Source organism: Symphalangus syndactylus, chromosome 13, assembly GCF_028878055.3.
Source record: "Symphalangus syndactylus isolate Jambi chromosome 13, NHGRI_mSymSyn1-v2.1_pri, whole genome shotgun sequence".
NCBI lineage: Eukaryota > Metazoa > Chordata > Mammalia > Primates > Hylobatidae > Symphalangus > Symphalangus syndactylus.
This window is the reverse complement of record NC_072435.2, coordinates 84612063-84627213: the sequence shown is the minus strand read 5'-3', so window position 1 is coordinate 84627213 and position 15151 is coordinate 84612063. Positions and strand designations below refer to the sequence as shown.

Genomic DNA, 15151 nt, shown 5'->3' with positions numbered 1-15151 from the left:
TTTTAAACATTTTTTGTAGAGATAGGGTCTCACCATGTTACCCGTGCTGGTCTCAAACTCCTGGACTCAAGCCATCCCTCCACCTCGGCCTCCCACCGTGTGGGATTACAGGTGTGAGCCACTGCCCCAGCCCTGCACTCATTTTTAGATACCTCATTAAATAATATCCTTATGGCTTAAGCAACTATTTTTTTTTATTACTTGCAGCCAAAAACTAGCTACACAAAAGAACATTTACTTTTTTTCAGATATTAAATGTAAATGTATTATCTAGAGTTTAGGATTACAGGCGTACGCCACCCATGCCCGGCTAATTTTTGTATTTTTAGTAGAGACAGATTTTCACCACGTTGGCCAGGCTGGTCTTGAACTCCTGACCTCAGGTGATCCACCCACCTCTGCCTCCCAAAGTGCTGGGATTACAGGCATGAGCCACCACACCTGGCCAGGATTTTATTTTACTTCTTTTCTCACTACTACCTGAGTAACTTGAAATGAGAGCCCATATTTGTTATTGTCTCATCCAATGAGGAAGGCTAGTCAGGAGATCAATAGGGGACTATATCATATTTTCATATTTCCTTCGAGAGCATTTCCTTCCATCAACCATGTTAGTTCATTTTTCTTTAACCATGTTAGTTCATTTTTTACAAGTTTGGTTCTGACAATCCTTATGTTCCATGGGGTTGATCAGGTAGAAAAATGTTTGATCATTCAAAACATGGAAAGGTATCCATTTGATGGTAAACATTTTATGTTTGTTATCATAAAGGTGTTCTATATATGCTGGAGGAGGCAGAGCACAGTGCTCACCATGGGTTGCCACTGATCTACTTCATTGGCGATGGCGAATACTAGGGGTGAGGAGGTAGGAGTCAGAAACTTAGAGGGGGCGGTGGGAGAGAGTAGGAGGTAAACAAGATGAAGAAGTGGTTTGAAAGTTTGGAGATCTTTACCTGGAGAAGAGAACACTTAGAGAATGTAAGAACTATTAGTTAGTTTCTTGTGGGTTCCTGGATTAGGGACTCATCTGGTTTATTTTAGGTAATGCAGGAATTTTTAGAAGGATATATGTGAAAATAAAGGCAAGACTCTCGATTGTGGCAACCCAGGAAGAGCTCACAGTCAAGTTGATTGGAAGGAAGATGAATCATGTTGTAGCTGGGTCTAACTGAGCCTAGAGCTGAGATCTAGTGCAGGAAATCATTCAAAATTATTGATAGAACCTATTGAAATTATAGGTAAGCTGGTTACTATACTGTACCTCCAGTCACAGGACTCCTATTCTAGTGCTCCATCATTAACATTAACATGACTTGGCTATTTTTCGTTTTGTGTCTCTGCTTTGTTAATGTTACTAATTGACCTTTTCCCATGTTTCCAGACAAAAGTGCTGAGAGAAAGAATCTCATTGATGAACTGTCCTTAGTAAGACAAACACTTGTGCTGGGTTTCCTCATGGGTCACACATGAGCTCATAAATGGACCAGGATGGTGGAAGCACATAGAACATGGCCACTTAGGTATAAGGAAGTAAGTTGCATCCCTCAGCTTGGAATGGTGGACACAGGAGACCCACCTGCTCAGCCATCAGAAGCCTCTGTAGAAAACAGCTGCTGACCTAGGTATTTGAAAGGCTGCCATATTGAAACTCTGGACTTTTTTTTTTTTTTTTTAAGATGGAGTTTCATTCTTGTTGTCCAGGTTGGAATACAATGGCATGATCTCGGCTTATTGCAACCTCCATCTCGCAAGTTCAAGCGATTCTCCTACCTCAGCCTCCTGATAGCTGGGATTACAGGCATGCACCACCACACCTGGCTAATTTTGTATTTTTAGTAGAGACGGGATTTCCCCATGTTGGTCAGGCAGGTCTCGAACTCCAGACCTCAGGTGATCCTCCCACCTGGGCCTCCCAAAGTGCTGGGATTAGAGGTGTGGGCCACCGCGCCTGGCCAACATTTTTTATTTTACTCCAGAAGGCAAAGGGAGGGTAGAGACAACCAATGAAGACTTTCAAGCAATGAGTACTATCTGAAAGCAAAACGGGCCTCCTTTAGAGATAGAGTGTAGCTCGTTCCTGGAGATGTTTTAAGGGAGGATAGATGGCTGCTTGGCCGGGAAATGGTAGCTTAGAATCGAGATTAGAACATTTAGATCATCTGCTGATGATTTACGTCTGCCAAAATGGGACATGTAGAAGTAATTCTAGGACCAGAGGAGTCTCAAAAGTCTAAGATGGCCTTGAGGAATTTTAAGCCTCAAAAAACTCTCAGAAATGTCAGGCTCTGACTCTTCTGTGAGGCAAATATTTAACCAGAGGTAGGCTTTAAGGGGTCACTCATACCCCAAAGTGACCATACAAAATTTCAAACTCAGTTTACCTTGAGGGTTGATTTCAGAGAGTACCAAGCACTGGACGTTGAAGAGATTCTCAGCTCTCATCACAGTTTCAAATTGAGGCATTGAAAACTTCAAGTTAAAAATGTACGTGTGTCAGGGCTGGGCGTGGTAGCTCACACCTATAATCCCAGCACTTTGGGAGGCCGAGGCGAGCAGACACTTGAAGTCAGGAGTTAGAACCCAGCCTGGCCAACATGGTGAAACCTATCTCTACTAAAAATACAAAAATTAGCCGGGTGGGGTGGCGGGCATCTGTAATGCCAGCTACTCAGGAGGCTGAGGCAGGAGGATTGCTTGAACCTGGAAGGTGGAGGTTGCAGTGAGCTGAGATGGAGACACTGCATTCCAGCAGAACAGATAACTGCCAGTTAAATCACACAGTGCTGGGATTATAGGCGTAAGCCATCTTCACCTGGCTGACACAAACACATTTTTTTTTTTTTTTTTTTTGAGATGGAGTCTTACTCTGTCACCCAGGCTGGAATGCAGTGTCTCCATCTCAGCTCACTGCAACTTCCACCTTCCAGGTTCAAGCAAGCCTCCTGCCTCAGCCTCCCGAGTAGCTGGCATTACAGACACCTGCCACCACACCCGGCTAATTTTTGTATTTTTAGTAAAGTTAGGGTTTCACCATGTTGGCCAGGGTGGGTTCTAACTCCTGTTGGGTACTGGGCTTAATACCTGGGTGACAAAATCTGTCCAACAACCCCCTGTAACATGGGTTTACCTGTGTAACAAACCTTCACATGTACCCCTGAACCTAACAAAAAAATGTAAAAGGGATGTGTATGTGTGTGTGTGTGTATTTGTGATAACACATCTTGTCGTATAGGAATTAATTAAATGAATTAGGCAGTAATCTAATCACAGGGCTGACGACTTCAAGAAGGGACAATAGCAGAATAGCTGTAGGGAATAACTCATTACACTAATTTTCAGTAATTCTGGGATCTTTTCCTCTGGGGCAGTGTTTTAGGGGACGGGAGGGAAGGGAGAAACAAAAAAGAGAAGGAAGAAGAGAGATAACACTTAACTGGACACCTGCTGTGGAACAGGCACCGGCCACTTCCAAGGCTTCCTACAGTGAGCAGCTCTGAGCACTAGAATCTCTCATCTCCTTGGGGTGATAAATGAATGATGGCCCACTTTCCACACTAGTGGTAGTCACATGAAAGCACTGTACTTTGACATTAACTATTTCTCAGGGAAAAAGAGCAAGTTTGACTCGTGTTGTTCATTGTTTGCATTAGGTCAACCTAATGCTCCAACATTAACCTAGAACTGTAGTTTTCTTGATTACAGCATGGCTGACCCATGCAAAGTTACTTACAAATACTTGAGTTCACTAATGCTATTTGCAAATTACTGCAAGTGTCATAATGACACATTGTTCAGTTCTTAGGACTTTGTGAGGACCCATCTTGAGAAGGATTTGACTTCAAAAGATTGAGATTAAGGCTTAAAGAAAATAACCTTTGGAATTCAACCTCCGGTGAGGGAACTGGCAAGCAATCTTTGTTCAATATTTTTTTCAGAAGTGTCCTGAATGTAGGTGAACAGTAACCAGTGTGCTCCAGAGCCAGGCTCACAGGAAATCTGGGTGAGTCTAAAGAAGAAGAAAAAGAAAAATCTAATCGTGGGAAAGCATGGGAATAAAAAAAAAATAAAAAAGGCAACTCAATACACTATTTTTTTTTTTTCTTTTTTTTTTTTTGAGATGGAGTCTTGTTCTGTCGCCCAGGCTGGAGTACAGTGGCATGATCTCGGCTCACTGCAACCTCTGCCCCCCGGATTCAAGCGATTGTCCTACCTCAGCCTCCAGAGTAGCTGGGACTACAGGTGCATGCCACCACGCCCAGCTAATTTTTTGTATTTTTAGTAGAGATGGGGTTTCACCGTGTTAGCCAGATGATCTCGATCTCTTGACCTCGTGATCTGCCCACTTCGGCCTCCCAAAGTGCTGGAATTACAGGCATGAGCCACCTCGCCCTGCCAATACACTGGTATTCTTATCTTCCTCAGTGCCCTGTCTTGTGCCTCCGGCCCTGCCCTGCTCATTCCACCGCAGGAAAGGACTATACTTAGAGGGCGCCTTCCTTGCCCCAGGACGGGTAACCAGGGTAAAGAATGGTGCAATGCCCTGCTGGCTTCCATTCCACATTGTGGAGGATGTTCAGGTGGAGGACATGCTGATTTCCTCCTCAACATCCATTGTGTAGCCGCCATGGGTGAATGGGACCCTAGAAGCCATCAGGATGAGCCCAGATGGGTCCAAGCTAACACAACAATCCTATTTTCCTTGATCCAGTAATTGAATCAGGGGTAGTACAACCAGAGTGGACAAAATGCAAATCCATTCTTTCCCTCACTATGAAGGGAGAAGCCTTAGATCCAGTTGCATGCTGCTCATGGCATCTTGAAATTTCATGAGGGAAGTCACTCTGAGGATAAAACTGACACACACACAAGAAGGCAGAGCTGTGAGAACAACAGATGACTTGAGCCAGGTGACTGAGTCATGCCTGAGCCTGATTACCTTTAGGTGTTTCCCGTTGGCATCCTAAGCGGTTCACGCAGCTTTCTGGAGGAAGTAAACCTGGAGAACACAAGAGTCCCTGGTTATTACGTGACAGGTGTTAAGGTGGGCTGGTGCACCCAGAAAAGTGAAAGGTGCAAAAATGCAAACATTTTTGCAAAGTACGGAATCAAACAAAATGAAGTAGGCTACTTTAGAGCCATTTATAAAACACATTAAAACACAAATTTATAAATACATATTATGCATTTCCAGGAAGGAACTACAGAGTGAAGCACTATGCAGACATATTTAACCCAAGAATCAGATGGATTGTCTGCTTCTGTATTCATTTGTTTTCTGGGAACACATCAGTGTTGAGGAGCACAGTTTGGGAATCTACACTAAGTTATTATCAGGTATTTACACCTTCATGTGTCAAACAGCAAGACAGAAAAGATAGTGGGCGCAGGACTTGAAATGTGAGAGAAAAACAAGGACAGGAAACAGAATTTCCTCCTTCCCAGGCCCACCCCAGAGCTCCTGGAACTGGGAGCACTTGATTCAAGGTTGATTTGCCATGCTGGTATGTACCACAATAATCTCTGGAGCTTCTGGGAGCTCACCCAGATTCGAATTCAGCAAGTCTGTAGGATCCCAGATGAATGATATACATATGCATAGATAAGATATAAATAAATAGGCCAGGCATGGTGGGTCATTTTTATAATCCTAGAGCTTTGGGAGGCTGAAGCAGGAGAATCACTTGAGGCCGGGAGTTTATGACCAGCCTGGCAGCATAGTGAGACCCTATCTCTTAAAAAAATTTGTTTTTAATTAGCCAGGTGTGGGGGAATGCACCTGTAGTCCCAGCTACTTGGGAGGCTGAGACAGGAGGATTGCTTGGGCCCAGGAGTTCGAGGCTACAGTGAGCTATGATCGCAGCACTGCACTCCAGCCTGGGTTACAGAGCAAGATTCTGTCTCAAAAAAAAAAAAAATTATTTGTTTATATCTTATAATATGTATCTGTATGTCTATCTATAGATATACTGTATTTGCAATTTGTTTTATGGAGATAGCATATTCATTTTAATAGTAATGGTAAATAAGTAACCTAATGACAATTGCTTCATGATGCACTTCAACAGTTCTTATTTTAACATCATTCTCAGTAAACTATCGCAAGGACAAAAAACCAAACACCGCATGTTCTCACTCATAGGTGGGAATTGAACAATGAGAACTCATGGACACAGGAAGGGGAACATCACACTCCGGGGACTGTTGTGGGGTTGGGGTGGGGGGAGGGACAGCATTAGGAGATATACCTAATGCTAAATGACGAGTTAATGGGTGCAGGAAATCAACATGGCACATGGATACATATGTAACAAACCTGCACATTGTGCACATGTACCCTAAAACCTAAAGTATAATAAAAAAAAAAAAAAAACATTTTATTTTGAAAAAATTTCAAATTTACAGAAAAGATGAAATAATAACACAAGGTATATACCTTTTACCCAGGTTCCCCAATTGTTAACATTTTGCCGCTTTACCATTAGCTATCTGTCTTATCTATTTTCTGAAACAATTGAAAGTTGGAGACATGATACTCCAGTCCCACTAGGAATGTCAGTGTGAGTTTCCTAAAAGACAAGGCCAAAGGCCAGGCACGGTGGTTTACGCCTGTAATCCCAGCACTTTGGGAGGCCGAGGCGGGCGGATCACGAGGTCAGGAGATCGAGACCATCCTGGCTAATATGGCAAAACCCCATCTCTACTAAAAATATATTTAAAAAAATTAGCCAGGCGTGGTGGCAGGCGCCTGTAGTTCCAGCTACTCGGGAGCCTGAGGCAGGAGAATGGCGTGAACCCGGGAGGCGGAGCTTGCATTGAGCCGAGACTGGACTAGTGCACTCCAGCCTGGGCGACAGAGCAAGACTCCATCAAAAAAAAAAAAAAAAAAAAAAAGACAAAGCCATTCTCCTACACAGCCACAGTTGTCAAGAGCAGGAAGTTGGCATTTCCACAGTATCACCATCTAGTACACCATCTCAGTCATCCCATTCTAATTAACCTATTGTTCCAATAAGTACGGACATTTTTTTTCCTCCTCTTTTTGAATCCAACCCATGATCATGCGATTCATTTACTTTTGATGTTTCTTCAGTCTTCTTCAACCTAGAATAATTCTTCTATCTTTTCTTATCTTTCATGATCTCAATATTTTTGAAGATTTCATGCCAGTTATTTTGCAGGATTCTCAGTTGGGGTTTGTGTAATTGTTTCCTTATGGTTGGCCAGGGATATCACAGATACCACCTTATGGTGCTGTGTTCCTGTCAGAGCATCATATCAGAAGACACATAATGTCAATTTGTCCCATTATTTGTGATGTTCACTTTGATCTCTTGCCAGAGTCAGGCAGGTATATTTAAAATAAACTTGAGGTTAAACACCACCATTTGGAGTATGAGGGTTGCTTTGCTCCATCTCTGCATGAGAAGATGAAAAAAAGAAGACAGGTGAAAAGAAAAGTGAAAGGCAGTATATAACTGAGGGCAACCAGTTTTCTCAGTTTAATGATTTCCTTGATTATGAACAGGAAGAAAAAATTTTTTTCTCTCTTCTAACAGAAAAGGGTGTGCTAATGACAGACACATTCAGGAAGTATCAAGTTTGCTATTAAACAGATTATGAAATATGTTTATGCAGTATCAAACCAAAAGATTATTCTAGGTCATGCTTCTTTTTTTTTTAGACGGACTCTCGCTCTGTCACCCAGGCTAGAGTGCAGTGGCATGGTCTCAACTCGCTGCAACCTCCACCTCCTGGGTTCAAGCGTTTCTCCTGCCTCAGCCTCCTGAGTAGCTGGGACTACAGGTGTATGCCACCACGCCTAGCTAATTTTTGTATTTTTAGTAGAGACGGGGTTTCATCATGTTGGCCAGGATGGTCTCGATCTCTTGACCTCGTGATCCACCCACCTTGGCCTCCCAAAGTGCTGGAATTACAGGCGTGAGCCACTGCGCCCAGCCAGGATTACCAATGTTAAACACATAGATGCATATTAATCGATAGAGATAAACATACAAGTAAAAGTTTTTACAAACATGGGGACTTTTTTTTCTTCTAAATGTATGATTAATAGCTTCCAATATCAACATATACACCAAATACATTGGAAAGGCTGCACCGATTAGGAAATTGGTTAAATATAACCAATCTGCTATTGTGAGGCTCTTAGATTTGTTTCTAACTGCCTGCTCTTATAAATAGTCCAGCCAGTGAACATTCAGGCAAAGTTCCTTAATCATTTCCTTAAGAAAAATTCCCAGAAGTGGTGTTGCCAACTGAGAGTTTATGCATATTTAAGTTTTCTTTCTTTCCTGATTTTCCTGCCCTAAAGTTATACCTCTTCTGGTCAGGCATGGTGGCTCACTTTGGGAAGCCGAGGTAGGCTGATCACTTGAAGTCAGGAGTTTAAGACCAGCCTGGCCAACATGGCAAAAGGCTGTCTTTACTAAAAATACAAAAATTAGCCAGGTGTGGTGTTGCGCACCCGTAATCCTGGCTACTCAGGAGGCTGAGGCAGGAGAATTGCTTGATCTCAGGAGGCGGAGGTTGCAGTGACCTGAGATCATGCCTCTGCACTCCAGCCTGGGCAACAGAGCCAGATTCTGTCTCAATAATAATACTAATAATAAAGTTATACCTGTTCATCTCTTTCATGCGTTCTAACAATCATATACCATTTCCCTAGTCGGCTCATTCTTTTACACTTTCAGACTGCCCACTCTCTGCTGATGGCATTGCTTCCTATTTTGGTGAGAAAATAGATGCCTCTGGAAGTTTTTGAAATCCCCACCAACCCTTCTACCCACCTTTCAGTATCTGCGGCCCTAAGCCTTGCCTCCCCTTCTCTTGACATGGAAGAACTGACTTCACTTTGGGCACTGGATCCTAGCCCCCTTTGCCTACCCAAGGATGTAGCTCCAGTAAGTCTCTAAAAAACTTTATTTTGGCAAATTTCTCAAGTGATTCTCCTGCTTCAGCCTCCAGAGTAGCTGGGATTACAGGCGTGTGCCACCACGCCCAGATAATTTTTGTATTTTTAGTCAGGACGGGGTTTTACCATGTTGGCCAGGCTGGTCTCAAACTCCTGATCTCATGATCCACCCCCCTCAGCCTCCCAAAGTGCTGGGATTACGGGCGTGAGCCACTGCGCCCAGCCTGCAATATTTTAAATACAAAAATTCACGTGAACGAATTATTAAAATATTAATGACAGGATCAGCAATAGTGTCTTACTGAGCCATACTACAGCCTGAACCAAAAGAAAAAATTAGTAATGCTAGTGATACTGTCTTTATCTTTATAATATTCTTTGATTACTGAGTTTTTGGTGTCCCTTTAAATTTAGGGCTTAAAGTAAGTGACTCACTCTCCTTAACTGAATTTTGGCCCTCATGCTATCCTTTACTAAGTTCATCACTCCATGTTGTTGTACAGCTGAATATTTCTTGTCTCTCATTCCCTCTTAGAATGCATGCTCCCTGAGTGCAAGGACCATGTCATACTCATCTTTCCATCTCTAACATATGTGACTTCTCTGGCTTCAGCTTGCCCATCTGTGAAATGAAAAACTGGGTAATCTTGAATGTCCTTCAGTATCTGTCTATAGAAGTCTATCTATAGAAGTTCAAGTCACCCCAAACTTTCTCTGCCTGGTGGTTGATGGTATCAATGAGGCAGCCACAAGAGTGCTGGTATTTTGCAACAGATTAGAGAGCTGTGTTCAGTAAAGTTAAGGGGTTATCTGTAAAACACACTCTCAGATGGATAATTCCTTTAAACTTCCATTTTGCTGGGACTGTACTTAAAAAGCCATTTCGAGGGTTATCTCTCCAGTAATGCTGTCCTGGTTGGGAAACTCAGGCATCGTCCTTTAGTTAGGTCAAATATGTTAAGAAATAGCTTCCCCCTTCTGGTTCCTTTCCTGTTAGCCTGGTTGTCTTAAAATGTGGGGAAAGGCCATGAAGTATTGAAAAACATTTTATGTTTTCTTATCATCCTTTGTGTGTAATTAAGAGGGAAGAAACATCTGAAAAGAGTGAAGCAATTCATTGCAGGCATAAAAAGAAATGCACCGAGCACCTACTGTCCACCTACTGTGTCCAGCCCTCTGTGGGAACAACAGCATATCAGACAAGATTTCTGTTCTCGATGAGTTTTCAAGACCTGCTGTGAATGCAAACATGAACAAAGAAAAGCCAGAAGCTGGTTTTATAGCCAACTGCCAGGATCATAAGAACATGGGGTCAGAATTGTGGAAGTAAAGGAGAAAGCAAATTACCTTTAGGTGCCTACCATGTGAGGACTTGAAAACATTACATGTCTTTTTTTTTTTTTTTTTTTTTGAGATGGAGTTTCGCTCTTGTCACCCAGGCTGGAGTGCAAAGGCGCAATCTTGGCTCACTGCAACCTCTGCCTCCCGAGTTCAAGTGATTCTCCTACTGCAGCCTCTCGAGTAGCTGGGATTACAGGCATGTGCCACCACTCCCAACTAATTTTTGTATTTTTAGTGGAGACGGGGTTTCACCATGTTGGCCAGGATGGTCTCAATCCCTTGACCTCGTGATCCGACCACCTCAGCCTCCCAAAGTGCTGGGATTACAGGCGTGAGCCACCTTGCCCGGCGTACATGTCTTTTTTATATGAAAACATGTCCTCACTGTCTTTTAAGTTCTAATATTAATATCTCTGATAGACTAATAAGGACACAAGGGCTTGTAGTTAAGGTCATTCATGAATATTATTTGCTTTCCCAAAGTATTTGCATAAAGTTATTCTAATATGTTTGAAATGGGTAACTGGATCTGGGTACTATTTAGTTTAACTAAATTAGGAAGTATTGCTTGTCTTTCTTCCTCCTCAGTGGTACAGCCTTGGGTTTGGAAGTGGCTGTTACTTGACCATCTCCTCCCTGTGGGGTTTGCTTGTTAGGACACCGGTGACCAGAATTTGGAAACTGTAGTTGGGGAATTTAAATAGGCCATTAATTTCATTTTCACACTCAAATATGATTTAGGCCCTGCTACTGGGTCATCGGAAACAAAATTCCCATGTATTTTATTTGGTAGTTCAAAAAGCTTTGTGTTCAATGACGAGTTTTTCCCAACTGGCTTCATGCTCCAGAATTGTCCTCTCTTCTTTCCAAAGGCAGGCTAGATTCCAGCTATTTCCATTAAGGAGGGCTCAGGTGAAAGCTGCCTTCTCCATACTTTTAAAGCCATCACCTTGAAATGATGGCTTTGGAGCAACAGAGCCTGTGAAACTGGCTCAGTGCTTTTTTTCTGTCTCTTTTTGGTTGTTTTCAGTTTACCCTGTTGTTCTACCTCTCCTCCTTCCTCCACCCCTGACCCCAGAGTGGGGGAGGGATTGGGATTTAACCATCCATGAAAGATTTGGCAGCCTTGAAATGTGGAGGTCTATTTACCTAGAGGCCAAATATGAGGCCGGAAACAAAGCACATATACCCGCCCTCAACCTCAACCTGGATCCGATCTTCTCATTGCTAAGCAAAGGAACTCAACAAAACTCTCCAAGGCTCATGAGGTCCATTAAGTATTTCCACCGCTAAAGAAAGTCACATGACTCGAGAGGACAGTGAGTTGCCCAGCAGTGGCAACTTTTGAGGCAGGGACCACATCAGTAAAAGTATCCACCACATCAATTTTAAGATCTTAATTTTAAAAAATGATTACTTTCTGTTTCTGCAGGATGAGTAGAAAATCCATTCCATACTTGCTTAGTGACTTTTTAAAATTATCCAATGAAATCTTAATAGAAATATTGGTGCAGAGCTCTTTGAATGTAAAATTTAAATCACCATATCAAAGGCTAAGAATATGAAATAGTGGAAGGATGGCATGTGATGGGCTTGTGGAACTTCTGGGTAAGTGGTTTGGATGGTTTCTCCCGTTAGGCAGTATATGTGTGCTTTGAGTCAGACCTGTGTGTCTTCCTGGGTCTATCCTGGCAGCTGATAAAAGGCTTGCAGCCTTACATATCTTTCCATGGCCACACAGTCTTGTTAACACACGGTAGGCAGAGTGGCCTGGAGGTGGTCAGTGAGTCAGCAATGTGTTTCCCAGGATGGTGAAACACAACTCTTTAAAACTCTCTGGGGACTGTAACAGACCCAAGGGGAAGAAGGCAAAATAAGTAGAAAATACGGTTCCTGGAAGAGCTTGTAATTCAATTGTAGGAAAAGAACCCAAATACAGGGAACTTCTCATGAAGTGAAAGTCATGGATACACCCAAGCATACCATGGCACACAGGGCCATCTCAACTGTTCATGGATTACACTACCTACCATCTATATCTCCCCCACCTTCCTCTACTTGAAAACCCAGCTCAGGCATCAGCTTTTCCAGGAAGCCTTCTGACACCCCAGAGGATGAATGTCTTGTCCTCATACTTCTGCATGCCTATCTTGACTATTGCCCTTATCACAGTTTATTAGGATGTTTTTTTCATGTGAACTGTGACCTCCATGAGGGCAGTGACTCGGGTTTACTCATCAGTGTAGCCCCAGCACCAAGCCTAATGCCAGGCACAAGTAAACACATGGTCATAGTGAGCAAATCAGTCAACAATAACTGCTGAGGGTTTACAGTGACAAGGAATGACCGTAAGGTCATCAGGCATAGATCAGATGAGTTGAGTTTTGAATGAAGTTTGAAGGAAGTAGAACTAATTGGATTAGTAGGGAGAAGATTGGGCATATCATTTATGGGAAATGTCAGTAGCTGCCTTGAGCTGACTCTCTTGGAACATTGTACAGGGGATTTTAATGAGAAATGGAATTAATAAAAGAGGAAAGAGGATAGTCAGAGAACTGAAAGCACTTTGTATTCTGGACTTGATAGGCAGACTGTAATTCTTTCCATTACTGTAGATGAGAGGGTGGGCCAATGCCAGCAGTGCCCTGATCAAATTCTCACCAGCGAATCTATATTCGGCTTATTTAAATCCTAAAGTGCTTTTAGTTTAATGCAGCATTTCCTTCATTTCCTGTCTGAAATCCTTACACATATTTCGGTGGTAGCTGTGGGTTATTTCCACAAACTACCGTAAACCTGCCCCCACAGAGGTCCAAGCCAACTCAAGTTTTTCCTTAAGGCTGCAACTTTCTTATCTTCAAGTGACCTTAATCTCACATTTATTATGACTTGAGCATCATTTCTCATGTATTCTCGCGTAGTAAAAAGCCCTTACTTGAGTTCTGCAATCACAGCAGCACCATCAGAAGGAGGAAATGAGTAGAGTTGTTAAGCAGAACACGCTGTACCTTTTTAAACATTAACCATTGTTCAGGTCTGTGGACCGGGCTGCTGAAAGCAATGGTGGGAATCAGGAATTACATGCAAAAAAAAAAAACTACCTATGGAAAATTTTAGCATTCCCTTAATCTGTCTTGGTCCCCAAAGTTATATGGGCTTTTATGTTTAAAGACATAGAAGTGTAGTTAAGCTGACTTATCTCTTATCTAAAAATAACTCTATCTGACCCATGTCATGTTCAGAAGAGGACAGTCATGCTGTCTGACGGCATTTAAGTTGGTTTGACCTCACACTATTAGAATATCACTATGGAAGTGGTTTATGTTCTGTGAGGAACTTTGTCTTAGCAATTAAAAGGAACTTAATAATCTTTGCTATTTGCTGCCATAGCCTAGACATATAGTGGGTTAGCAATGATTTTATAATTCATGATTAACTTTTTGTTGCTGTCTTGATTTTGTTTTTCTATAAATGTGGATCATGGAAACCAGCATTTAAATGACTCTATGAGAAATGTGGTGGCTGGCCTGGTGCGGTGGCTCACGCCTGTAATCCCAGCACTTTGGGAGGTCGAGGCAAGCAGATCACCTGATGTCAGGAGTTCGAGACCGGCCTGGCCAACATGGTGAAACCCTTTCTCTACTAAAAATACAAAAATTAGCCGGGCATGGTGGCACATGCCTGTAATCTGAGCTACCTGGGAGGCTGAGGCAGGAGAATTGCTGGAACCCGGAGGTGGAGACTGCAGTGAGCTGAGATCGTGCCACTGCACTCCAGCCTGGGTGACAGAGCAAGACTCTGTCTCAAAAAAAAAAAAAGTGTGGTGGCTACAGTCATCATCATTGTCATCATTTTGTTACTGGGCACTTACTATGAGCCAAATACAGAACAAATGATTTCTGTACATTAGATCCTGGCACTTCTATTGTAGTACTTCTCAAGGTGAACTTAAAGGTGTGGTATAAGTATCTGTCTCTGCTATGTGACTAGTCTCCAGAGTACAGGGTCTGTATCTTATTCTGTTAGATGCTCTAACATCCCACATGTATCAAGGCACTCAATAAATGTCTGTTACATAATAGAAACAACTTGAGATAACAGAATTATACCACTTCCAGGATCTTTAAAAAATTTTATAGGCCGGGCGCGGTGGCTCACGCCTGTAATCCCAGCACTTTGGGAGGCTGAGGCAGGTGGATCACATGAGGTCGGGAGGTCGAGACCAGACTGACCAACATGGAGAAACTCCGTCTCTACTAAAAATACAAAATTATCAGGGCATGGTGGCACATGCCTGTAATCCCAGCTACCTGGGAGGCTGAGGCAGGAGAATCACTTGAACCTGGGAGGCAGAAGTTCTGGTGAGCCAAGATCGTGCCATTGCATTCCAGGCTGGGCAACAAGAGCGAAACTCCATCTCAAAAAAAAAAAAAAAAAAATTATTAGGGTAGTACTGTTGACACAATGGTATTTCTAATAACAAATTCTGGAAACAAACTAAATCTTAACTCTAGGGAAATAGTTTAATGTAAGCAACAATATAACTACTCTATGTAGCATTAGAGTGCTGGTAGAAATGAAAATTTTTGGAAACAAAACTTGTCACCCTGAAAAAGCTTGTGATGATGTCAGGCAAAAGTGTCATAATACTAAATTGTATATGCAGTTTGGTTGCTGCCATGTTAAAGGAGGAACGTTATTCATAGAAACAAAGAAGAACCTAAGGAAAAAAATACCAAAATTCTGATAGTCGTTCAGGTGGAATAATTATGGACCTTTTTCTTTTCCCTGTTTTCCACATTTTCTATGCCACTTTTATATTGAAAATGTAAACATAATTTTGAAAGAAAAAGAAGAGGCCGGGCACAGTGGTTCATG

The 15151-nt window shown here is 42.4% G+C and overlaps 1 protein-coding gene across 8 annotated transcripts in view; it reads left to right on the top strand.

The window, feature by feature from the left end:
* Positions 1-15151, top strand: part of POC1B (POC1 centriolar protein B) — a 169795-nt gene that overhangs the window by 120005 nt on the left and 34639 nt on the right. For 3 of the 8 annotated variants that reach the window (XM_063615166.1, XM_063615173.1, XM_063615162.1), the window contains 2 exons: positions 3939-4003; positions 4121-7120. The exons of 1 other annotated variant lie outside the window; for it this stretch is intronic. In XM_063615166.1, coding sequence (XP_063471236.1) covers positions 3939-3959 — 21 coding nt within the window. In that variant the 3' untranslated portion in view covers positions 3960-4003; positions 4121-7120. Of the gene's footprint in view, positions 1-1461; positions 1534-3938; positions 7121-15151 lie in introns of those variants that run through there. 4 more of the 8 variants (XM_063615165.1, XM_063615161.1, XM_063615164.1 and 1 more) reach the window with 3 other exon arrangements.